We start from the raw sequence: 27,291 nt of genomic DNA on the forward strand, positions 1-27,291 counted from the left end.
AATAAACTTAGTCGTATGATAAAAATATTCAAAAATTAGGAATAGAATTTTTCCAATCTGATAAATGGCATTTATAAAAACCCCACAGCTAATGTTATACTCGATGGTGAAAAACTAGAAGCTTTCCCCATAAAATCAAGAACAAGATAAGGATAAAATAGATAAAATCTATTCGATCCAGATTGCTTTCTCAACTTCTATTCAACATTGTACTGGAAGTCCTAGGCAATTAGGCAAGAAAAGGAAATAAGACTCTAAATCAGAAAGGAAGAGGATCCCTGGGTGGCTCAGCAGTTTGGCACAGAGCGGATCCTGGAGTCCCGGAATTGAGTCCCCGTGGGGCTCCCGGCATGGAGCCTGCTTCTCCCTCTGCCTGTGTCTCTGCCTCTCTCTCTATGTCTATCAAAAAAAAAAAATCAGAAATAAAAGTATCTTTATTCAGAGATAACACGATCTTAAGCATAGAAAATCCTAAAGAATTCATACAAAAACTAGTAGAGTTAATAAATAAGTTAAGCAAAATTTCAGAATACAAAATCAACACACAAATTTCAGTTGTATTTTTATACACTGTCAATGAACATTTCAAAAAGGAAACTAAGAAAATTGGGACATTTCTTCAAAGAATGTATACATATTGCCAACAAGCACATGAAAAGTGTTCAACATCATTATTCATTACAGAAATGCAAATCAAAACCACGAGTTATCAGTTCTCACCCATTAAAAGGACTATAATTAAAAATGGAAAAAAGTGTTAATGAGGATGTTGAGAAATTGGAGCCAATATACACAGCCAGTTGCAATGCAAAATGGTGCCCCTGCCATGAAAACCAGTTTTAATAGTTTGAGGAACAATCAAATTATCATATGACCCAGCAATTCCATTCCTAAATGTATACATATATATAACAGGCCCTCAAATACAGGTACATGCTTATTCATGGCAACAATATTTATCCTCAACAAATGGAAACATGCAAGATGTCCACAAATGGATGAATGGATAAACATAACGTGTAACATATATTTAATGAAATGTTACTGAGTTATAAAAAGGAGTCAAGTACAGATACATGCTTTGAGCAAATTCCTCTCTTCTACTCTAGCAGATGCCAGAAGTTTCTCTCTGGAGAGGATAAAGTTTAATCTATTTACCTACCAAAGGGTATCTTGATTGCTTCTAAGTTTTGGCAATTACCAATAAAGATGATATAAACACCTGTGTGCAGGTTTTTGTGTGGACATATAAGCTTTCAATTCCTTTGGGTAAATACCAAGGAACATATTGCAGAATCATATGGTAAGCATATTTTTAGTTTTGTAAGGAACAGCCAAAGTTTCTTCCAAAGTGATTGTACCATTTTGCATTCCTGTCAGTAATAATGGAGGGTTCTTGTTTCTCCGTGTCCTCACCAAGATTTCTTGTTGTCAGTGTCAGATTTTGGCCATTCTAATAGGTATGCAGTGGCAGCTCATTGTTGTTCTCATTTGTATTCCATGATGACAGACATATTATGTGGAGCATATTTTCATATAATATTTGTCATCTGTATATCTTTGGTGAAGTGTCTGTTAAGCTCCTTAGACCATTTTAAATTAGGTTACTTTTTTCCCTTATAGAGTTTTAAGAAATACATGTATATTTTGGACAACAGTACTTTATCAGATGTACCTTTAGCAAATGATTTCTTCCAGTATGATCTTGTTATTGTCTTGACATTGCCTTTCACAGAACAGACATTTTTAATTTTAATAAAGTTCAGCTTATCAATTTTTGCTTTAACAATCATGCCTTTGGTCTTCTATCTAAAAAGTCATCATTATGCCCAAGGTCATCTAGATATTATTCCATGTTATCCTCTAGGATTTTCATAGTTTCACTTTTTACTTTTAGGTCTATAATCAATTTTGAGTTAATTTTTGTAAAGGATATAAGATTTGCATTTAAATTCATTTTTCTACATGTGGATGTCCTGTTGTTCCAGTACCATTTCTTGAAAAGACTTATCTTTGTTCCATTGTATTTGCTTCTTTGTCAAAGATCAATTGACTAATATGATGTGGGTCTATTTCTGAACTCTGTTCTGTTCCCTTGAACAATTTTTCTATTTGTTCACCAATATCACATTGTCTTGATTGCTGTAGACTTATAGTAAATCTTCAAGTTGGGGAGTGCTAGTCTTTCAGCTTTATTTTTCTTCGAGCATAAACTTTAGAATCAGCTTGTTGATATTCACAAAATAACTTGCTGGGATCTTAATTGAGAATACATTGATCTATAGATCAGTTTGGGAATAAGTGACATTTTGACAATACTGAGTCTTCCTAAACGTGAACATGGAATGTCTCTCCATTTGTTGTCTTTCTTTAATTTTGTTCTTTGAAGTTTTGTAGTTTTCCTCATATAGATTTTGTACATATTTTGTTAGATTCATAGCTAACTATTTCATTTCTGGGGCACTAATTAAATTGTATTGTTTTGAATTTCAAATTCCACTTGTTCATTGCCAACATTTAGGAAAGGAATTTTGTATTGCTTTTTGTATATTAATCTTATATCCTTCAACCTTACTTTCTTTTTTTAAAGATTTTTATTTAATTATTTGACAGAGAGTAAGCAAGAGACCATGGGCAGCAGGAGGGAGAGGGACAAAGGGAAAAGATGCAGTCTCCTCAATGAGCAGGGAGCCTGACATGGGGCTCAATCCCAGGACCCTGGGATCTTGGCCCGGGGCTGAAGGTAGACACTTAACTGACTGAGCCACCCAGGTGCTCTGTAGCCTTTCTTTAATCACTTGTTAGTTCTAGGAGTTTTTGTGCATTCTTTTGGATCTTCTATATGCATTAACATATCATCTATAAACAAAGACAGCTTCCTTTCTTCCTTCCCAATTTGTATTTTGTTTCCTTTTCTTGTCTTATTTCATTAACTTGGACTTCCAATATGGTGTTGAAAAAAAGTGGTGAGAGGAGATATCCTTGCCTTGTTTCTGATAGTGGGAAGGCTAAGTATGTTAGCTGTAGCTTTTTTGTAGATGTTTTTATCAAGTTGAAGTTCCCTTCTATTTCTAGTTTACTGAAAGTTTTTATTATGCATGGATATTTGATTTTGTCAAATGCCTTTTTTCTGAATTTATTGATACACTCATGTATTTTTCTTTCCTAGACTATTGGTCTGACAGATTGCATTAATTTTTGAATGTTAAAGTAATTGTACATACCTGTGATAAATTCCACTTGGTTTGGAGGATAATTCTTTTTAGACATTGTTGGATTTGATTTGCTTTTATTTATTGAAGATTTTGCATCTATATTCTTTGACAGTTGTCAGCTTTTTTTTCTTTTTGGAGGTTTTTTTGAAATGTTTTTGTCTGCCTTTGGGTATTCAATGTTGGCCTCCAAGAATGAGTTAGAAAGTATTCCCTGTGTTTCTATCCTCTGACAGTGATTGTATAAAATTGGTATAATTTTTTTCCCTTAAATGACTGATAGAATTTAGCAGTGAATCCATCTGAGCCTGGTATTTTCTGTTTTGGAAAGTTATTAGTAATCAATTCCATTTCTTTTTTTAAATTTTAATTTCTTTAGTTGATATAGGCCTATTCATGTTGTCTATTTCTTCTTGTGTAAATTTTGGCAGATTGTGTCTTTCAATGAATTAATCCTGAATTTCATCAAGATTATTAAATTTGTGGGCATATACTTGTTCATAGTATTCCTTTGCTATTCTTTTAATGTCCATGGGATCTGTAGAGATGTGCTCTCTTTCATTTATGATATTAATACTTTTTTTCTTATTCTGGCTAGAGGTTTATTGATTTTATTCATCTTTTCAAAAACCCAGTTTTTGGTTTCATTGATTTTTCTCTATTGGTTTCCTGTTCTCAATTTCACTGATTTCTGCTCTTATTCTTTTAAATTCAATTTAATTTTTAATTGAAATATAATTGACATGTAACATTATATTAGTTTCAGGCATATGACATAGATATATTGTGAAATGATTACTGCAATAAGTCTAGGATAGAAAACCTGAACTATAATTGATAAATTGCTGAAGGTTCATTGTGAACAAGTCTGAGAGTTTAAAACTCCAGGGGACCTAATCATAGAGAAGTCCTCACCACTATACAACACTTTTTTTTTTTTAAGATTTTATTTCTTTATTTGTGAGAGACACAGAGAGAGAGAGAGAGAGAGAGGCAGAGACATAGGCAGAGGGAGAAGCGGGCTCCCTGCAAGGAGCCCGATGCGGGACTTGATCCCAGACCCCAGGATCACACCCTGAGCTGAAGGCAGATGCTCCACCACTAAGCCACCCAGGCATTGCTCTTTTTTTGTGTATGTGTGGTGAGAATTTTTAAGACCTACTCTCTTAGCAACTTTAAAATACATAACATAGTGTTACTAACTATACTCACTATGTTGTACTTTACATCCCCATGACTTACTTATTTTAAACCTGGAGGTTCATAATTTTTAACCCATTTCACTCACCATTTATTTTCTGATCTCTGGCAGCCATCAATCTGTATTCATGAACTTGGGGTTTTTTTCTTTCTTTGGTTTTGGTTGTTTATTTTAGAGATCATATGATATTTGCCTTTTTTTTTTGGTTTAACTTATTTTGGTTAGCATAATGCCTTCAAGGCCCATCTATATTGTTGGCAAGATTTCCTTCTTTTTTATGGCTGGATAATATTTATGTGTGTGTACATGTGATATTTTATTTATCCATGTATCCATAAAGGGTCACTTAGGTTGCTTCCATGTCTTGACGATTATGCGTAATATTGCAATGAGCATGAGGGTACAGGTATCTTTTTGAGTTAGTGTTTTTGTTTTCTTCAGATAAATACCCAGAAGCAAGATTGCCGGATCATCTGATAATTATATCTTTAACTTTTTGAACAACTTCTTTCTGTTTTCTATAGTGGCTGCAACAATTTAGATTCCCACCAACAATGCACAAGATTTTCCTTTCCTTTTTTTTTTTAAGATTTTATTTATTTATTCATGAAAGACAGAGAGAGAGAGGCAGAGACACAGGAAGAGGGAGAAGCAGGCTCCATGCAGGGACCCTGATGTGGGACTCGATCCCGGGACTCCAGGATCACGCCCTGGGCTGAAGGCAGGTGCTAAACTGCTGAGCCACCCAGGCTGCCCTAGATACATTTTTAGAGTACAATTCTTTCACCTCTTTTGTTAAGTTTATTATTAGATATTTTATTCTTTTTGATGCGTTTGTAAATGGAATTGGATAGAATGCTCAGCTGAATCTGCCGATTTTTTTTTTATATCTAGCTTGCCTTTACCATTGTTAATGTACTTCTGTTCTCCTTTCCTGTGGCTTTCTTAGATAAGTTGAGGAAATTCACTTCACTGCACATACATGTTCTGTTTTACCCTGAGAGCAGCCCAAAAGCCATGGGGAGCAGAAAATTCAGAGCTGCCCACTTACCTGACCATACTTTCATTGGACATTCAATGCCTAGCTTGTTAGGTACCTGTGGATTAAGTTCTATGTTTCCAAGGACATATTCATGGTCTCACTATGTGATTTCATCATTAGTGGCTCTTGTAAACTCTCAGGGAGGCTGAAATCAGAATATGACCCAGAATGTTCTCATGATCTTCTCCTGAGAGTCCTCCTTTAGTAGTTTTCATTTAATAGTGGTGATTTTCTTTTGTTTTGTTTTTTATGCATCTGTGATAGTGTTTGCTATCCAATTTTTATTGTTTATATTTTGAAAATTTCTTATACATTTTAAAAAATTTAAATTCAATTTGCCAACATACAGTATAACACCCATCAAGTGCCCTCCTCAGTGCCATCATCCCATCAAGTGCCCTCCTCAGTGCCTGCCACCCAGTTACCCCATGCCCCCACCCACCCCCCCTTCCATAACCCTATGTTTCCCAGAGTTAGGAGTCTCTCATGGATTGTCTCCCTCTCTAGTTTTTCCCACTCAGTTTCCCTCCTTTCCCTTATAATCCCTTTCACTATTATATTCCACATATGAGTGAAACCATATGATCATTAACTTTCCAATTTTTTTTAACTTTCCAATTTTTAAAACTAGACAATATATTGTGTAGATATGTATATGTTGGAGAGCCTTATGTGCCTATGGATTCTGAACTTCAAAAGTTTTCCAAGAAGAAACCTCTGAAGAAAGGTTCTGAGTGCACATCGTTTATTTTGGAGGTGATCCTAAGAAACATTGGTAGGAGAGTAAGTGAAATAAGAAAGGGTAGGTAGCTGACAGAGGTTATGCTGATAAATTACCTCTTTGGTTAACTGGAGTTTAATACTGTTAGAGAACTCTGGAAGTCAGAGTTATTTTTGTCATGCTCCAACTTTCTAAATCATTGTTTGAAGGCTTATGGACTTGTTAGTTTGTTGGCGTTCTAGGCCAAATTTGTGGACATCAAAGTGGCCTTGGTGGCCAAAGATGGCCCCAAGCAAAGCAATATAGATGCTGGCAGTTGGAGATTGGCTAGTAAGAGGTAATGTATAATAGATATGGGCAGGGCACCAACAGCATCTACCACAGGAGAAAAACCTTAAAACAAAGCAAGAGAATGACCTATCCAGAAGTTAGGGAAAGTGGAGGGATGCCTGGGTGGCTCAGTGGTTGAGCATCTGCCTTTAGCTCAGGGCATGATCCTGGGGCCTGGGACTGAGTCCTATATCAGGGTCCTAAAAGGGAAACTGCTTCTTCCTACCCCTGTATCTCTGCCTCCTCTCTCTCTCTCTCTCTCTCTCTCTGTGTCTCTCATGAATAAATAAATGAAATCTTAAAAAAAAAAATGAAGTTAGGGAAAGTGGATTTACTTCTGTTGGAGGTAGCTAGAAAGAGAGGGCCAGATAGAAGAGCATCCAGGGCTCCTAAGTACCTGGAGATGTTCTATTTCTTATCCTGGCTGGTGAGTACATGGTAGTAACTGTTCACACTACACATATATGTATTATACACTCTTATGTGCATGATATATTTTTCACAGAAAAATTTTATTAAAAATAATGAAAGTTAATATTAAAAATTACAATATAGACCAAATAAATATTAAAGTCTTATGGATCAGTAAAAAAAAAAAAATCACATGTCTTCTTTGCCTGATTTGGGATGAAATTGAAAGAGATTCAGGAGTCAGAGAGATGGAAATCAAGTATTAGCCTTATTACTGATAAAGATACTGAAAAAAATGTAGCCTCAAATCTGAAGCGCTAGGGACTTGCCATTTCTTCCTTCCTACCAGCCGTAATTGGCACAGCTAGACAAGCACAGACTTTTTTAGGAGTGAGAACAGACCAGAAAGCATGCTTGAAGAGACCTAACAAAAGAACCCAGAAGTGGCTGAGCGCAATTCCTTCTCCTAAACTCTCCTATAGGATTAATCACTTTTTCTCTGGTAATGAGTGAATGAGGGACATAGAGAGATCAGGGTGTTAATTTAGCTCAAATTCCCTCTGTAAAGAGTCACAGAAAGTGAGGAAAAAAGTTTTCCACTTAATAGTACGCATATAGTATTTTATGATAAAAGTGGCATTTCAAATAAATGGATAATTCAATGAATGTATTAGTGTTCCTGGCTAACTTTTAAAAATATATTAAACCCTACAACTGTAGGGATGCCTGGGTGGCTCAGTGGTTGAGTGTCTGCCTTTGGCTTGTGCATGATCCTGGAGTCCTCGAATCAAGTCCCATATGGTACTCCCTGCATGGGAGCCTATGTCCCTGCCTCTCTTTCTCTCTCTCTCTCTCTGTGTGTCTCTCATGAATAAATAAATAAAATCTTAAAAAAAATAAATCCTATAGCTGTAGATTTAAAAAAGCCAGCTTGTTTTCTATGTATATTATACTATAATTTTTTAATAAAAATGTGTGATATGAACTAATTTTTATTTTAAAAAATACATATATGTATTTGTTCATATGTGAATCTGGAAGGACATACACCAAAATGTTAGCAGTTATTATCTCTGGGTGGTGGAAATACAAGTCATATTTATCTTTTTTTCTTCTTTAATGTTGATCATATCTTTTTACTCAGCTAAAAAGTAAAATTATTTTTCTATAAATGTTACATGGCTAATTGCTACACTTTCATAGTCTGTTAAACTAGTAGATAGAAACAATATTTTTAAATGGGCAAAAACTATTTAGACATATCCCAGACTCAGAAATGCTCAAAACATGGTAGAGTTGGGAATACCTTTTTCTGATGCTAGTTAAAACTTTCTTTAACATAATATAACTATAAAATTGCGAAGTAACAATCATTCAATTTTTCTTTCTTCAAGAAACAGACTCAACTACAGAGAACAAACTGATGAATATCAGAGGGGAGGCAAGTGGGAGAATGGGTTAAATAGCTGATGGGGATTAAGGAGTGCACTTTTTGTGATAAGCACCAGGTGTTGTATGGAACACAAACAAAAACCAATCATTCATTATTTATCATTTCATTTTGTGCTTGATATTATGGCATATGGTTTAGGATTTTTTATTTCCTAGGTTAATTTATTCAAATGTACAAATGTCATGATGGTACCCAAACTAATATTACCAATATTATTTGTTATCTTCAAACAAGAAACAACCTTAAATCACCCTAACATTTTACATTGCTCATTTATAACATGTACTTTTGTTTATGTAGCAATTATTGATGACGATGTAACAATATATTCCTATATACTCAAATTGTTAAACTTTCGGTTAAATGAAGGTTAGGTAATTAAATATTCAAAAACATAATATCTTTTTATGGTCTTTTACTTTACAAACAACAGAAATTGTACCCTTTTCAATTCAATAAAATAGACTAGGTATTTATTATGTGTATAACTTTGTTAGACATTATTAAGGTCAGTTCAATAAAATAGAAATGTTATTATTAAATGTGAGTTCACATTCTTACTAACTGAAATCATTGTGAAATACCAGAGCTCCTTCATTATATTTTATGAAAATAACAATTATAACAATGAAGTAGTTGCATTTATTATATTCAGTCTTGTTTTGATTTTCAGAGAAAAGAATTCTTTATTAGATCACTGTACTTTAAACTTTTGCAAGTTTAGCATATAGGAATATTTTATTACATGGTCACTGATAAAATAATTGCTATGTGAACCTTTCATTGTTATATCAATAATGAAAAATATTGGATTTTTTTTTAAATTTTGGACATAAAAATTTGCAAGTTTTGTTTGGAGATCATTGCTATATTTGATCATTTGAAAAAATATAGCTAATGCAAACAAAAATTTTCAAAAGGGAAGATAGGGGATCCCTGGGTGGCTCAGCGGTTTAGCGCCTGCCTTCGGCCCAGGGCGTGATCCTGGAGTCCCGGGATTGAGCCCCGCGTCGGGCTGCCTGCATGGAGCCTGCTTCTCCCTCTGCCTGTGTCTCTGCCTCTCTCTCTGTCTCTATGTCTCTCATGAATAAATAAATAAAATCTTAATAAAATAAAAAATAAAAGGGAAGATAATAACCATACTACTCTACAAATTTCTTGAGAAAAGAGTCTACCATTTTTCCAACAAGCATAATCTTTTCACATAAGTATATAGGAGATTTTATATAATAAACATGGAATTAGAATACTATAAATTAAAAGTTCTAGGGCAGCCCCAGTGGCGCAGCGAAACCTGCAGCCCAGGGCGTGATCCTGGAGACCCTGGATCGAGTCCCACATCAGGCTCTCTGCGTGGAGCCTGCTTCTCCCTCTGCCTGTGTCTCTGCCTCTCTCTCTCTCTCTCTGTGTCTCTATGAATAAATAAATAAAATCTTTAAAAAAAATAAAAGTTCTATAGAATATAACTATGTTAATCATAAGTAAAGGATCATTAAATCCTTATTGTGACATGATTGTCCTGGTCCGTATCAACCAAGATTGATACTAACGGATGAGATTATGCTCCATCAGCTTGGGATAGAGGGGAGAGAGGGGAGAGAGGTGTGGGGATCAGAAAGAATGGTGAGGATAATTTGGAGTTATCATTAAAACACTAATGTATAAGTAGATGCAAAAGTGTAAGGATCTGAAGGTATCCTCATGGTTTATTTCTTTTTCATCTTTACTTCCTGCCATTGTAAAATATAGTATTCTTTTCTTAAACAGTAGATATTATCTTAGATTTTGCTATAACTAATTATATATAAGCTAACCTATTAGAATTTGGTTTAAAATAATTTTTACTTTTCTGTCTCTTTATTTAGGTGTAATGTCCAGTACTTGGGATTTGTATGATTCTTATAATGCTATGGAGCTTTCATCTTTAGCAGCAAAACAATCTATGCTTGAATCAACTAGTAGAGCAAGTATACCTCCTAAAGATCGAGAGCAAAGAATGCCAGGGAGTACTATTGAAAAAAGTAAGTTTCATTTATTTAATTTTTTAAAAAATGGAATGTTTCACAAATTTGCATGTCATCTTTGCACAGGAGCTATGCTGTATTGCTCCAATATTACTATATGTGCTGCCTAAGCAAGCACTCTTTCAGTTTTTTTTAAAAATGATGTTTGCACATGCCATTGTAAATAAATTCTTTCTTAGTAGTTATAATACTTACTCTCTGGTGGAAGATAAAACTACAACTTTTACTCAGAAATAGTATTGTTACTCTTTCACATCATCTTGGACTCTGAACTAAAAAAATTAATTTTTCTTGGATATCTGTCAAGAATTTCAAAGATTCTATCTTCCTCTGTTGCTTCTTTACTTGCTTTTAAGTTCTCTTTCATACATGTGGGAACATGTGGGTTCCATAATTTTCTGTTTTTCTTTCTGTAGACTATAGTTTATAAGAAAAAGAACATCTGCTAGCTCTGTAACAACTTAAAATGGAGATAAATTTGGGATGATTTTACCTCCCCGGGGGACATTTGGCAATATCTGGGGACATTTTTGGGTGTCATGACTATGGGGGCATCTTTTGGGTCAAAGCCAAGGATACTACTAAAAATCCTTTGGTACACCAAACAGCCCCGATAAGAAATTACCTGGCCCAAATATAACACTACGAAGTTGGGAAATCCTGCATTACAACTTTAGCTTTTAGTGTTTTAAATTTTGAGATTAAATGCTTATAATTAAAGTCAACACGAAATTTTAATCTTTCAAATATACTTAGCAATCGGAAAGAATTTTTACAAAGTCCAGCTATAAGGAATTTGTTAAGTTCCATTTCTGATTGTTTTGTGGTTAGACAGTTTTACTCTCCCTATTCTGAACTTTTGAGTCATTTTTCTTATAAAATAATATCACTACATATAAGGAGTCCTTATTTCAGAATAACTACACACTGGCAAGTTTTGTTAAAATTTTAGCAAATTTTCATAAGGTAAACTGAAATATTTCTATTCTCACTCATTTTTACACAAAGACAAATGTAATATTTAAAAATAGGAAATATTTTTGAAAAATCAAGTTAAAGGAGAATTGATAATTTTCAGAAAATAATTACCATATTTATAACTGACTACATTTCCTTCAGAGATTCTGGATCTACAGGACTTACCACCTAATAATTTGGTCTATCATTATATCTTAAGATTAATATTTTAAAAAATTAAAACTTAAAAAACATGTCACCTATATATTTTTTTGTTTTTAAAAGTTATATTTGTAGTCATGTTGACTATAGCTATGTTTTACTGGAAATTGTTTGTAAAATAAACACCAGTTTATTTTTCTAGAGAACAATGAAGGGAAAAATGAATTATTAGTTATTACTAAAGAAATATTTATTTTTTCTTTAAATGTTAATGCCCATATAATAGGTTTGCTTTTAGAAGCTAAAATTTTTCCTGCCAAAAGTTGCTAGGAAAAACATCAATCTTAGACTGAAAATTACATTGGGACTTCAAAACTGGATATACATATTCCACCTCTGTTAAGGCCACTGACACATAGAAAAGGTGTAAGTGGGGATCCCTGGGTGGCGCAGCGGTTTAGCACCTGCCTTTGGCCCAGGGCGTGATCCTGGAGACCCAGGATCGAATCCCACATCTGGCTCCCGGTGCATGGAGCCTGCTTCTCCTTCTGCCTGTGTCTCTGCCCCTCTCTCTCTCTCTCTGTGACTATCATAAATAAATAAAAATTAAAAAAAAAAGAAAAAGTGTAAGTGGAAGGTCCTAAAAAAAAGTCTCAGTTTGTGGATATTTAATTACTTGTGTATATGGATGTTTTTAAAAAGGCAACAAGGGGTCATAAAAACCATATTAAAGAACTACAGTACAAAATAAAAATAAATTTTAGTATTATAGCCAATTAAGGGGATAAGAGAGAACCGACCTAGGAAAAGGGAGAAAATAAAAAAAAAATAGGAAAAGATTGGCAACAGAGCTGAATGATCAGATTTATTGAGAATGTAAGGGAGATTCAGATAAAAACTAGGACTAGATAACCTCTAGGGTCCCTTTTGCGTCTGAGATTTTATAATGCAAACACAAAGAAAAAAGTTAAATATGGTCCATATTTGGTTTAAGAAATATTTCTATTCCATTTAAACTTTGAATATACAGGTTGTATTTTAACCTTCTATTATATTCGAGGGAGGAAAAAGGACCATGATTTTCTTTTTTTTTTTTTTTTTTATTATTTATGATAGTCACAGAGAGAGAGAGAGGCAGAGACATAGGCAGAGGGAGAAGCAGGCTCCATGCACCGGGAGCCCGACGTGGGATTTGATTCTGGGTCTCCAGGATCGCGCCCTGGGCCAAAGGCAGGCGCTAAACCGCTGCGCCACCCAGGGATCCCAGGACCATGATTTCCATCTTTGAATATATGTAAGACCCTATCTCAGTTCATAGGGAAAGATTATTTTCAATTTTCTCTCATGGGATTTTTTAAATGGAACCTTTAGATTTTAAAAAAGTAATAGACATTTCAAGCATAGGTTTAGATTTACAGAAAAATTGAGCAAAGAGTACTGAGAAATGCTTATAATTTTTTCCTTCATTTCTCCCCCAACCACAGCTTCCCCTATTGCTAACATTTGGCATTAGGGTGGTACATTTGTTACAACTGATGAATCAATATTGATACATTATTATTAACTGAAATTCTTAATTTACAGTGAGGTTCACTCCTCATGTTGTACAGTTCTATGAGTTTTGGCAAATGCATAATTACACGTGTCTATCTTTACAGTTTTGTAAAGAATAATTTCACTGACCTAGATATCTGTACTTCTGACCATTGCTGATCTTTTTATTATGTCTGTAGTTTTGCCTCTTCCAAAACGTTATATAGTTGGAATCATACAATATGTAACTTTTTTCAGACTGGCTTCTTTCATTGAACAATATGCCCTTAAGGTTTCTGTGGTCTTCTCACGAGTTGACAACTCATTTACTTTTTTCACTAGATAATATTAAATTGTATGGATGTGCCATGATTTGTTTCTTTATTTGTTGAAGGATTTCTTGATTGCTTCTAGTTTTTGGTGACTATGAACAAAGCTGCTATAAACATTTATGTGTAGGCGTTTGTGTGGACATAACTTTTCACTTCATTTGGGTTAACCTAGGAGTACAGTTGCTGGATGATATAGTGAGAGTATGCTTAGACTCTTAAGAAGCCTTGAAACTGTATTCCAAAGTGGTTGTACTATTTTGTTATTATCATCAGCAGTGAGTGAGTGTTCTTGTTGCTCTTAATTTTTGTCAGCGTTTGATATCATTACTTTAAAAATTTTTTAAGCTGTTCTAACGGATGTATAGTGGTATCTCATTATTGTTTTTTTCTCATTATTGCTTTAATTTGCAATTCACTAATGATGTGTGATGTTGAAATATTTATTTATTCATTCATTCATTCATTTAAGAGAGAGGGAGCACAACACTGGGCTCAATCCCAGGATCCCCTAAATTTTATTTTTTTATAATTTTCATGGGATTTTCTACATAAACAACTGTGTCATCTACAAAGTTCTTTTCCTTTCCAATTTGTATAACTTTTATTTCTTTTCTTTGAATTATTATATTAGTTAGGACTTCTAGTATGATGTTGAATAAAGGTTCCTAGTCTTGTTCCTTATCTTAGTGGGGAAATTTTCGAGTTTTCACCATTAAATATGATGTTATGTGGAGGTTTTTCAAATCAAGTTGAGGAAATTCATTTCTGTTCTTAGTGTCCCGGGAGTTTGTTTGTTTGTTTTTTAAGATTTATTTATTTGAGAGAGAGAGAGGGAAAGAGGAGTTGTACGTGTGAATGGGAGGAGAAGCAGAGAGAGAGAGAAAGAGGCAAACCTCCCTCACTCTCCCACCTCCCTCCCCCCCCCCCACCTTCCCAGCCCCATTGAGCTCAGGGTCTATCTCAGGGCTCAATCCTGGGATCCTGAGATCATGAGCTAAAATGGAGTCAGATGCCTAATGGACTGAGCCACCCAAGTACCTCAGTTTTTGGGACTTTATATCATCATGGGTGTTGGATTTTTGTCAAAAGAGTTTTCTGAATTTAATGTGACTTTTCTTCTTTAGCCTGTTGATGGGATGGATTACATTATTTTTAAGTGTTGCACTAGCTTTGGATACCTGGAGCAAACCCCACTTTGTTGGGTTGTATAATTCTTCTTATACACTGTTATATTTGACTTGCTAATATTTTGTTGATTTTTGTGTTGTTCTCATAAGTAATATTGTTTTGTAATTCTCCATTTTTGTAATGTCTTCATCTAGTTTTGGTATTAGAGTAATGCCAGCCTAACACAATGAATTGGGAAGTGTTTCCTCTACTTATTTTCTGAAATAGATTGTACAAACATTCCTTAAATGTTTGATATAGTTCAGCAGTAAAACCATCTGGGCCTATTTTCTATTTTGGAAAGTTACTAATTATTGATTCAATTTCTTTAATAGAGATAGGCTTATTCAGATGATCTGTTTCACTTTGTGTGATTTCTTGTCTTTCAAGGAATTGTTCCATTTCATATAAATAATCAAATCTGTGGACATAGAGTTGTTCACAGTATTTCCTTATTATTCCACTGGTCTATGAGATCAGTAGTGATGGCACCTCTATTATTACTCATACTGGAAATTTATATGTTCTATTTCTTTTCTTGGCTAACATAGCTGATCATTATGAGTTTTATTGATTTTTTTTCAAAGAAATAACTTTTAATTTCATTGATTGTTTCTGATGATTTCCTGTTTCCAGTTTCCCTGATTTATGCTTTAATTTTTTATATACATTTGTTTCCTACTAGCTTTAGGCTTATGTTACTCTTCTTACTCTAGTGCCCTGAGATGGAAGCTTAGATTACTAATTTTTAGTTTTTTCTTCTTTTCTAATATATGCATTCAAAAGCTATAAATTTCCCTCTAAGCATCTTTTTGCTGCATCTCACACATTTTGATGTTATATTTTTATTCTAATTTACTTCAAATATTTAAAAATTTTATTTGAGACTTCTTTGACCTATTTTTTATTTATGTATTTTTTAACTTCCAAATACTTTGAGATTATCCAGCTTAGTTCTCTGTGAATTACAGTTTAATTCCACTGTGGTTTGAGAGCATATTTTGTATTATTTCTATTCTTTTAAATTCATTGAAATGTGCTTTGTGGCCCAGAATGCTCTAGCTTGGTGAGCATTCCAAGTGAGCTTGAGAAAAACATGTATTCTATTAAAATAGTGTTAAAGTCTCCAATTATAACAGTGGATGTGTCTGATTCTCCTTGCAGTTCTATCACTTTTGCCTGAAATATTTTGTAGTCCTGTTTTTTTGTTGCATAAATGATTAGAGTTGCTGTGTCTTCTTGGAGAATTGATTTCTTTTTTATTATGCAATACTCTATTTCTGATAATTTTTGTTTTTTGCTCTGAAGCCTACTTTGTCTGAAATTAAATATAGCTACTCCATCTTCTTTTGAGTAATGTTAACATAGTATATATTGTTCTATCTCTTTACTTTTAATCTATCTGTGTCTTTACATTTAAATTGCATTTCTTATAAATGATATTTTTTTAATGTGGACTGTATTATTATTTAGGCATGACAAGACCAACAGATCAGGACACTATTGCCATTGAAAAGAATGTTATACTCACAGATCTCAAGAGGAGGGGACATTCTATGCTGTGGGCTACATAGAGAAGCACCAGGATTGGTCAGGAGGCAGAAAGAATGAGGGGAAAATGTGGCCAAGAACCTTTGTTGTGGTTTCTGTTAGAATGGGAGAACTCAATCTAAACATATGGATAATTAAAAGTTGAAACCTTTCTGAGCTGTGGTCATAGAGAGATGTAATAACAGAAGAAGGTCAAAGACATGTAATGATGTTGTCTCTCAAGATGGAGGAAGGGTGTAGGTGGCCTCTAGAATCTGAAAAAGAGGGACACCTGGGTGACTCAGCGGTTGAGTGCCTGCCTTCAGCCCAGGGTGTGATCCTGGAGTCTTGAGATTGAGTCCCAGATCAGGCTCCCTGCATGGAGCCTGCTTCTCCCTCTGCCTATGTCTCTGCCTCCCTCTCTCTGTGTCCTTCATGAACAAATAAATAATAATTTTAAAGAAATAGAATCTGAAAAAGATAAGAAAATGAATTCTCTAGACCCTCTAGAAAGGAACATAACCCTATTAGCTTTTTAGTTTTAGCCCAGTGAGACCTGTGTCTAACTTACTTAACTTTAAAATAATAAATTTGCATGGTTTTAATTTGCTAAGTTTTTGATACTTTATTTTCTCATCAACAAAAAAAAACTAATGCAGTGGTATAGCATTTTTATAAAACAATAGTCAAATCGGACCTTTATCTGAGGGCTAATAATCTTAATTCAATTTGAATAACAATATATAGAGATATACATTACCTATGAGGTTATCACTGCTTATCTTCTGACAAACAGTATATTTTTGAATGATTAAGAATTCCAAAATGAAATTGCACTACTGGGTATTTACCCCAAAGATACAGATGTAATGAAATGATGGGACCCTTGTGCCCCAAAGTTTATAGCAGCAATGTCCACGGTAGCCAAACTGTGGAAGGAGCCATGATATCCTTCAACAGATGAATGGATAAAGAAGATGTGATAGATATATATATCTCACATTATATATATGATATATAATGGAATATTACTCAGCCATCAGAAAGGACGAATACCTACCATTTGCTTTGACGTGGATGGAACTGGAGGGTATTATGCTGAGTGAAATAAGCCAATCCAAGAAAGACAATTATCATATGGTTTCACTCACTTGTGAAATATGGGAAATAGTGAAAGGGACTATAAGGGGAAAGGAGGGAAACTGAATGGGGAAAATTAGAGAGGGAGACAAACCATGAGAGTCTCCTTACTCTGGGAAACAAAGAGTTGCAGAAGGGGAGGAGGGTGGGAGGATGGGGTAACTGGGTGATGGGCACTGAGGATGGCACTTGATGGGATGAGCACTGGGTGTCATACTATATGTTGGCAAATTGAATTTAAATAAAATATTTAAAAAGTATTCCAAAATGATATTATATATGTATATGTTCTATGTGCTTGGTACATAAAAACTATTCAATAAATGTCTGTTGAAGTTGTTGAATATTGGAGGAAAACAAATAGTAATGACAAAATGGGATTTTTATAATGCTTAGAATGCATTAATTGTGTAATACTATCTAAATAATTTTATCATTGCATCATTTTGTATTTTACAGATAGTGAAGCTAGTTCCTTAATGGATATAGAAAATGTAATTCTGACTACAATCCATGATGATGAAGAAGATCACTCAGAGACAATATTGAAATCTGACAAGTTTCGTCAGGCCTTATTTTTTATGGAACGAGTTCTAATGGAAAATTTATTTCAGCCAAAACTTGCAGCTTATCGTCAGCTTCGTATTTTAAAAGGTATTTGCAAAAATCACATTAGGAAAACTCAAATAATAATAATAAAAAAGAAAATCTTAAATAATTAAAAGAATTAAATGGAGTTATTATTTCTAAATGTAACCTCCAGATTGGGTTAACACTTATCAAAAGACACATTTGTACAGCTTTTAGCATTAAACATCCAAATAACAGAGTTCAAACTACAGACCCCGCAAAAAGAGTTAGTCTCTTAAACTATAATCTTCATAAGCTTCCGTGGTTCTTTTCTCTCACCCCTGCATTGAATTATTTTCTCACATTTAAACCCCCTCTCCAGGGGATCCCTCAGCGGTTTAGCGCCTGCTTTTGGCGGAGGGCAGGATCTTGGAGTCCCGGGATCGAGTCCCACGTCGGGCTCCTGGCATGGAGCCTGCTTCTCCCTCTGACTGTGTCTCTGCCTTTCTCTCTCTCTCTCTATGTCTATCATAAATAAGTAAAAATAAATCTTTAAAAAAATATATAAACCCCCTCTCCATTGCCACTGATACTTTCCAGATTCTGGTGGTTATTACCACTCCCTAACTTTATTGCAAGGGCATTCTTCCTATTTTTATTGCTGCAAATCCCATCTCATATGTTCACAGAATATTTTGAAAGATTTTAGAGATTAATTCAACCTTTCAATTTTTAAATAAGGAAGATGGAACATATAGAAACTTTCCAGGTGTAGAGTCTATGACAAAGGTAGGCATTCAACCAAGTTCTTCTGATCTCATCCCAATTCTCTTTCCCCTCTACTATCCTGGTGGGCTAATGGGTTTGAACCTGGAACTTAACTGTTAAAAAACCTTCAATAACTTCTCATTGCCTGGAATAAATGATAAACCCTAAGATTTCCCTTGTGCTATTTTCCAGTTAAATCTTACTTCCCATAAGCAGGCATTTTATCTGATATTTCTCATCATAGATGAACTGTTTTGGTATCTCAAAAACTGGGATCATACAGTAAGTACAGCTGACTCCTGAACAAGGCAGGGCTTAGGGATGATGACTCTGGCACAGTTGAAACTCCAAGTATAACTTTGGACTCCCCCGCCCCAAAGTTATCTACTAATAACTTACTGTTAACCAGAAGCCTTACCAATAGCCTAGTCAATTAGCACACATTTTGTAGGTTGTATATATTTTATACTATATTCTTACAATAAAGCAAGCTATAGAAAAGAAAATATTATTATGAAAATCATAAGGAAAAGAAAATACATTTACAGTTTTATATATACACTAACCTGGGCCAGGGTCAGTGACAGGGACTGTGGTCCTGGGCCCAGAATAGCAAAGTTCTGCAGTCTGGTGGCCTCAGCTCAGCAGTAGCAGCTGCTCAGTGGGCCTATAGGTAGTGAAAGCAGTCTAGAGGCACGATAGAGCTGTACCACTGCCTGGAGTTGTATACCAGGTGTACCACCTGAAAGTGGCCATTTCAGTTGCAGCCAAGCATGAGCACACTGGTCTTTAGGAGGCCATGAGGCAGGGGGCTACCACAGGGAAGAATCTGCACTAGACCTGCAATGGGACCAAGGCCCTTGGCCTCCCTGGAGCAACTTTGGAGGCAAGTTGGTGGAGGACTCTGGGGAACATGGGGCTCCCTGTTCAATAGCATCCTTGCCTTCTGGTTGTGTTCATCTTTAGCTCAGCCTTCTGCCTGGTAGCCCTCAATGTAACACCTGACCATCATATCCTCACTTAGGGCTACCTGCAGACCTTTCCTCAGGGGGCATCCCCTGAGGGGGATCCCAGGGGGCATCCCCAGGCACTCATATAGCAAGTTCCACCTCTGTGCCAGTGCCTCTGTTCCATCTTTGGAGACTGGGGTGGGCAGTTATAAATAAATGCCTTGTGGCTTTTGCTGTTAACTAAAAAACAACAACAACAACAACAACAACAAAACCCTACATATAAGTGGACCTACACAGTTCAAACTTGTGTTTTTCAAGGGCCACTTGGATGCTTTTGTGTCTGGCTTCTTTCATTCAACATAATGGTTTTAAGACTCATCAAAGTTGATGTGTGATAAGTGGTTCGTTTTTTTTTTTTCTGAGTACTGTTCCATTTTATGCATATATCATAATTATTCATATATTCATTCCACCTATTTATGGACACCTGGACTGTTTCCAGTTGGGGTTTTTATGATAAAGCTGCTATGATCATTTTTGTGTCTTTTGCAGACATATATTTTAATTTATCTTGGGTAATTACCTAGAAATGGAATTTTGGGTCACTGGATAGATGCACATTTGACTTTTTTAGAAACTGCAAAATACCTTTCTAAAGTACTTGTCCCACCTTATGCTACCACAAATAATGTACAAGATTACCAGTTGCTCCACATTCTTAATAACAGCTGATGTTGGCAGTTCTTTTAGTGTTGTTCTAAGGACTAATCATGTTGAATTTGTGCACTTTTTTTTTCACCACTTACGTATCTTCTTCTGTGTAATGTTTGGTTGAGTCTTTTGCCATTTTAACTTATCTTTTCTTTTTTAAAAAAATTAAGTTGTAGGAGCTTATTTTCATATATTCTGGAACATGCTCTTTGAAAGATACATGTATTACAACTGTTTAGTCTAAGTCAATGACTTCCCAATATATTTTTGTTTTGATAGCACAAGTTATTAATTTTGATGGAGTCTTATCTATCACTTTTTTCTTTTGTAGTTAATCTTTCCATGTCATTTTAAAGATATCTTTGCCTGCTTCAAGATTACAAATATCTTTGTCTTCTTCCTAAACTTAAGGAAAAGCATTCAATATTTTATCATTAAATATGATGTTAGGTGTAATTTTTTGTAGCTGTCTTTTGTTGGTTTGAGGAAATTTCCTTTGCTTTCTAGTTTTCTAAACATTTTCAAGGATAAATGGGTGTTGAATTTTGTCAAGGGTACCCAGGATAGCCAACATAACATTGAAGGGAAAGAACAAAGCTGGAAGACTGACATTTTACCTGACTTTAAGATTTATTTTAAAGCTATAGTAGTCAAGGCGGTATGGTATGGCAAAAGAATAGACACAGAGATCAGCAGAACAGAATAGAGAGCCCCCAAATAGATCCACATAATTGTAGTCAACTGATCTTTGACAAAAGAGAAAAGGCAATAAAATGGAGAAAAGTTAGTCTTTTCAACCAATGGTATTGAAAAAATTGGTCATTTACACATAAAATAAAGAATCTAGTCACAGACCTAATATCATTCACAAAAATTAACCCAAAATAAATCATAGACTTAAATGTACTATCCAAAACTGTAAAGCCCTTAGAAGTCAACACAGGAAAAAATCTTTGATGATTTTAGAGTCATTTGGCAATGACTTTGTAGATTTAACACCAAAGGCATTATAAACTTCTCGTAAAAGGTATTGTTAAGAGAATGAGAAATCAAGTTACAGACTGGAGAAAATATTTGCCAAAAACATATATGTTAAAGGACACTTCCAAAATATAAAAATATTTCTTAAAAGTCAATAAAAAAACAACATGATCAAAAATGATCAAAAGACCTTGTTAACAGACACTTCCTCCCAAAAATATACACATTGCAAATGAGCATATAAAAAGACAACATCATATGTCATTAGGGAATTGAAAACTAGAACAACAATGAAGTGCCACTACACACCTGTTAGAATGATGAAAATTCAAAACACTGACACCACCAAATACTGGCAAAGATATGGAACAAGAACTCTTATTCTGAGATTGCATAAAGTTTAGCCACTATGAAAGACAGTTTGGCAGTTTCTTACAAAACTAAACATACTGTTACCATATGGTCCATAATCACACTCCTTGGTATTTACCCATAATCACACTCCTTGGTATTTACTCAATACTTTAATACCCATAAAAACCTGCACACAAATGGTTTCAGTAGTTTTATTGATAATTCCCCAAACTTGGAAGTAACCAAGATGTCCCTCAGTAGGTGAATGAATAAATAAATTGTGACATGTCCAGACAATACAATATTATCAGCACTAAAAAGAAATGAATTTTCAAGCCATGAATGGATATGGAGAAAACTTAAAGGCGTATTACTAAATGAAAGAAGCCAATATAAAAAGGCTATATATGGTATGGTTCCAAATGTATAGCATTCTGGAAAAGAAAAAATATGGAAATAGTAAAAAGATCATTGATTGCTAGAGATTTGAGGGCTAGGAGGAACTAATAGGCAGAGCAATACAATTATTAGAGAAGTGAAACTATTCTCTATAATACTATAATGGTGAGTACATGTCATTGTATATTTGCTCAAACCCATAGAATGTACACATCAGGAGTGAACCCTAATGTAAACTATAGAGTTGGGTGATAATGCTTTGTCATTGTAGGTTCATTGATTATAACAAATATATCACTGGTGCAGGATGATGATTCTAAGGGAGGCTATGCATATATATGGGTTTGAGGGTAGGGGAACTCTTCACTTTTAAGTCCAACTTTTCTGTGAGCCTAAAAATTCTCTAAAAAGTCTATTAAAAAATAAATAAATAAATAAATAAAATAAAAAGTCTATTAAAGAAAAAGCTATTAACATATACTTAAGGATTTAAGGAAAATAAGAATGATGAAAGCTATATACAGAACCAAATGGAACTTCTAGAGCTGAAAAATATCATACTTGAAATGAAAAGTTCACTGGATGGTTTTATCAGAATACTAAAAACTGCAAAAGACCATTAAAGCAACAGGAACATTCCAAACTGAAGTAGAGAAAGAAGTAAGTCTAAAAAAAATAAAGCCTCAGTGACCTGTGTCACAAGGTCATGTGACTTAACACATGATATTGGCATTGTAGTAGTGGAAAAGGAAGGAGGAGAAGCAGAAAAATATTTGAAGAAAGGGTAGTTGAAAATTTCTCATACTTGAACAAATCTTAAACCAATATAAGAAGCTCAATGAAACCTAAACAATATAAACACAATGAAAAACACATTGAGGTACATCATAAATATATGTCAAAAAATCTTAAAAGTTACCAGATAAAAGATATTACATTTGGAGAATAAAGCTAATAATGACCTTATTTCTCATCAGAAGGCAGAAGACAATGCAATGACATTTTTACTGTGCTAAAAAATTCTACAGCTAGAGAAAATATCCTTCAGAAATTGAGGTGAAATAAAAACATGTTTAGACAAACAAAAGCTGAGAGAATTCATGCCAGCAGACAAGCATTGCAAAAAATGTTAAAGGAAGTTCTTCAGACTGATAAAAAAAATAACAGAAATTATGATCTACACAAATGAATAGAGTGCTGGAATTAGAAAATGTGAGTGAAAGTAAGAGACATTTCTTACTATTTAAAATTTTTCCTTAAAGATAATTAAATTGTCAAAATGATCACAAATTTTATTTGGTAAAGCAAAGGACCTAGAATAACCAAGTCAATTTTGAAACAAAGAATGAAGTTGGAGGACTTACCCCACCTGATCACAGGTGATGATTACAAAGCTACAGTAATCTAGATAGTGTGGTATTTGTCTAAGGTAGACATATAGATAGCTGAGGTAAAATAGTGGTCCAGATATAAACACAGACTTATATGATCACTTGATTTTTGACAAATATGCCAAAGTGAATTAATTAAAAGAGACTATCTTCTCATAAATGATGCTGAAACAATTGGATATCCATATAGGGGAAAAATGAACTTCAACCCCCATGTCATATCATATATAAATTAACTCAGAATGGACTATAGATTTACATATAAAAATTAAAACTATAAAGTTCTAGGAGAAGATAAGAAAAATGTTTATGATCTTAGCATAAGAAAAGATTATTTAATACACAAAAATCCCAAAACATGAAAGAAAAAAATTAATGAGGCTTTTGTGGTAAAGTATCTGATCTTTGAATAACACTGTTATGGGGGAAAAATGCAAGCAACAGTCTAGAAGAATATGTTTACAACATACATCTAACCAAAGACATAAATTAGGAATATGTAAAGCCACAGCCTATAAAAAATATAGACAGTCTAATAGAAAATAGGCACAAGATTTGAACAGAAACCACTAAAAATATGCATTAATGATCAATAGACACCTTAAAATGTACTAAACATAATTTGTTGTCAAGGAAATGCAAGTTAAAACCATAAAATGCTACTATATGCTAGTTGGAATGGCTAAAATTAAAAATAATGAAAACACCAAGCAAGAATATGGAGTAACTAGGTTTTTTATATATTGCTGTGGGAGTATAAAATTGTACAACCATGTTGGAAGTCTTCTGGGGAGTTTCTTAAGATAGTAAGTATAGATCCACCGAATGATCCAATTATCCTGTTCCTGGGTACTCACTCAAGAAAACATGTCTGCAAAAAAGACTTATGTAAGAATGCTCATAGCAACTTTATTCATTAAGAGCCCAAAACTGGAAACAGCCCAGATGTCTATCAACAGGTCAATGCATTAACAAATGATGGATCACAACTCAGCAATAAAAATGAATGAACTACTTATATACATAATAACCTTGATGGATCTCAAAAACATTGTTGAGGGAAAGAAGCCACACACAAAAGAACACATACCAACAGATCCATTTATATGATATGCTATCACAAACAAAACTAAATCTAAGGTGATAGAAACCAAACCGGTGCTTGACTGTGGTGGGTAGAGCTGAACTGGGAAGTAACAGGAGGAAACTTTTTTGGCTAATGGATATGTTCTCTGTCTTGACTGGTGTGTTTGCTACATTGGTGTGTGTATTAAAACTCATCAAACTGTACAGCTAAAATCTATGTCAATGAATTTTCTCACAATTAAAAAATGCTGTAGTATTTATATTATCTTGGGTTGTTTTATTTTATTTTAAGATTTTATTTATTTATTCATGAGAGACACACACAGAGAGAGAGAGAGAGAGAGAGAGGCAGAGACACAGGTAGAGGGAGAAGCAGGCTCCATGCAAGGAGCCTGAGTGGGACTTGTTCCCGGGTCTCCAGGATCAGGCCCTGGGCTGAAGGTGGCGCTAAACCACTGAGCCACCTGGGCTGCCCTCTTGGGTTCATTTAAAGAGTGATATACCACTGTTATTCCTAACAGCTATTGAGGCATAAGTGACATACAATAAATTGCACATATTTAAGGTTTACAATTTAATAAGCTTTAATATACCACCACAGTCAATATATACATACAATGATAAATAATGGTAATGAATGTACTCATCACCCTCAAATTTTTCTTCATGTCCTTTGGAATCCTTCCTTTCTATTTTTCCCTCATCCTCAGGAAACCACTGATTTGCTTTATATCCCCATATAGAATAGTTTACATTTCTTAGAACTTTATATTAATGTAATCATACATTATGTACTCTTATTTATCTGGCTTCTTGTCACTGAGAAAAATTGCTTTCAGATTCACTAATGTAGTATGTATCAATAGTTCATTTCTTTTTATTACTGATGAGTATTCCATTGTATGAATATCCTTTACTGTGTTATTCTTTTAGCTGTTGATTGATATTTATCTACAGTTTGGGAGCATTACAAATAAAGTTAGTATGGATATTTGTGTATGAGTCTTTGCATGGACATTTCCTTTTATTTCTCTTGGGTCAATACCTAGGAGTAGAATAGGTGGACTGCATGTCAAATGTATATTTAAGTTTCTTCTTTCCTAAAATATGCCTTCTAAGCACTGCTTTAACTGAACCTCATAAAATTTGAAATGCTGTATTTGCATTTCATTAAAATATTTAAAAATTTCTTTTCAGACGTCTTCATTGACCCATGTTTTAATTATAAATGTGTTGCTTAATATCCACATATTTTGGGGTTTTCTAGCTATATTTCTGTTATTAATTTCTAATTTAATTCCATTATGGTCTAAGAATATACTTTGATTTCTACTCTTTTAGATTTGTTTAAGGTTTTTATTTGTTTGTTTGTGACCCATAATATGGTCTATCGTAAAAAATTTTCTGTGACACTTGAGAAAAATATGTATTCTGGTGTTTTTGGATGGAGTGTTTTATAAATATCAGTAGGTCAAGTTGATTGAGTGTGATGTTCAGTTTATCTGTATCCTTACTGATTTTCTGCCTACCTGTTCTGTCAGTTATTAAGAGAGGATTGTTAAAATCTGAACTATAAGTGTATTTGTTTCTTTCACTTTTCAGATCTATTGTTTTTTGTTTAATGTATTTTGTTAGGTCCATACACATTTTTGGGGTGACTATGACTTCTTGGAGAATTGACTGCTGACTTTTCCAACTTATACAGGCAGAAATCTTGGGGATATATGTGGGGATGGATATTAAGGGCATAGGGTAATGATGGAAATAATATAAAGTTACATCAGACCAAATTTACTGATATGGGTCCACTAAGCAGAGATTATGGATTCAATGTTGTAGCTCAGGGGATTCGAAATGACTCTAATAGGAATTTGACCTGAATGTTAAAGAGAGAACAGCCAGAACACTACAGAGAGAAGGGTTTTCACTTCTAGAAAGAATTATCTAGGGTGAAATTTACTTGAATTGTGGTTGATATTCTTGACTCAGCCCTCTCATAGAGCCACTCTGCACTGAGCAAAATGACTAGAAGGAAGAATTCACTACAAAAGAAAGAAGCAGAAACAGCACTTTCTGCCACAGAGTTATAGAATATGGATTACAATTCGATGTCAGAAAGCCAATTCAGGAGCACAACTATAAAGCTACTGGTGGCTCTGGAAAAAAGCATAAAGGATTCTAGAGACTTTGTGACTGCAGAATTTAGATCTAATCAGGCTGAAATTAAAAATCAATTAAATGAGATGCAATCCAAACTGGATATCCTAATGACAAAGGTTAATGAGTTGGAAGAAAGAGTGAACGACATAGAAGACAAGTTGATGGCAAGGAAGGAAGCTGGGGAAAAAAGAGAAAAACAAGAGACCATGAGGAAAGGTTAAGAGAAATAAATGATAGCCTCAGAAGGAAGAAACTATGTATAATTGGGGTTCCAGAAAGTGCCAAAGAGGGCCAGAGGGCCAGAAAGCATATTTGAACAAATCATCCCTGAGAACTTCCCTAATTTGGGGAGGGAAGAAGATAGAGAGGTCTCCCCCCAAAAATCAATAAAAACCATTCAACACCTCAACATTTAATAGTGAAACTTCCAAATTCCAAAGATAAAGAGAAAAATCCTCAAAGCAGTGAGAGACAAGAGATTCTTAACTTATATGAGGGGAAATATCAGATTAATAGAAGACCTCTGCACAGAGGCCTGGCGGGCCAGAAGGGCTGTCAGGATATATTCAGGGTACTAAATAAGGAGAACATGCAGCCAAGAACACTTTATCCAGCAAGGCTCTCATTCAGAATAGAAGGAGAGATAAAGAGCTCCCAAGATAGGCAGAAACTGAAAGAATATGTGACCACCAACCCAGCTCTG

At 34.4% G+C, this 27,291-nt stretch overlaps 1 protein-coding gene and 1 pseudogene across 1 annotated transcript in view; one reads left to right on the plus strand and one right to left on the minus strand.

Annotated features, from left to right (window-relative positions):
- The window catches only part of DNAI4 (dynein axonemal intermediate chain 4), a 99,775-nt gene that overhangs the window by 41,182 nt on the left and 31,302 nt on the right, over nt 1-27,291 (plus strand). Inside the window, 2 exon segments of the mRNA XM_025983236.2 lie at nt 10,236-10,391; nt 17,675-17,869. Coding sequence (XP_025839021.1) covers nt 10,236-10,391; nt 17,675-17,869 — 351 coding nt within the window.
- On the minus strand, nt 10,416-10,512 carry LOC112907927 (U6 spliceosomal RNA; annotated as a pseudogene).

Source organism: Vulpes vulpes, chromosome 12, assembly GCF_048418805.1.
Source record: "Vulpes vulpes isolate BD-2025 chromosome 12, VulVul3, whole genome shotgun sequence".
NCBI classification, from domain to species: domain Eukaryota; kingdom Metazoa; phylum Chordata; class Mammalia; order Carnivora; family Canidae; genus Vulpes; species Vulpes vulpes.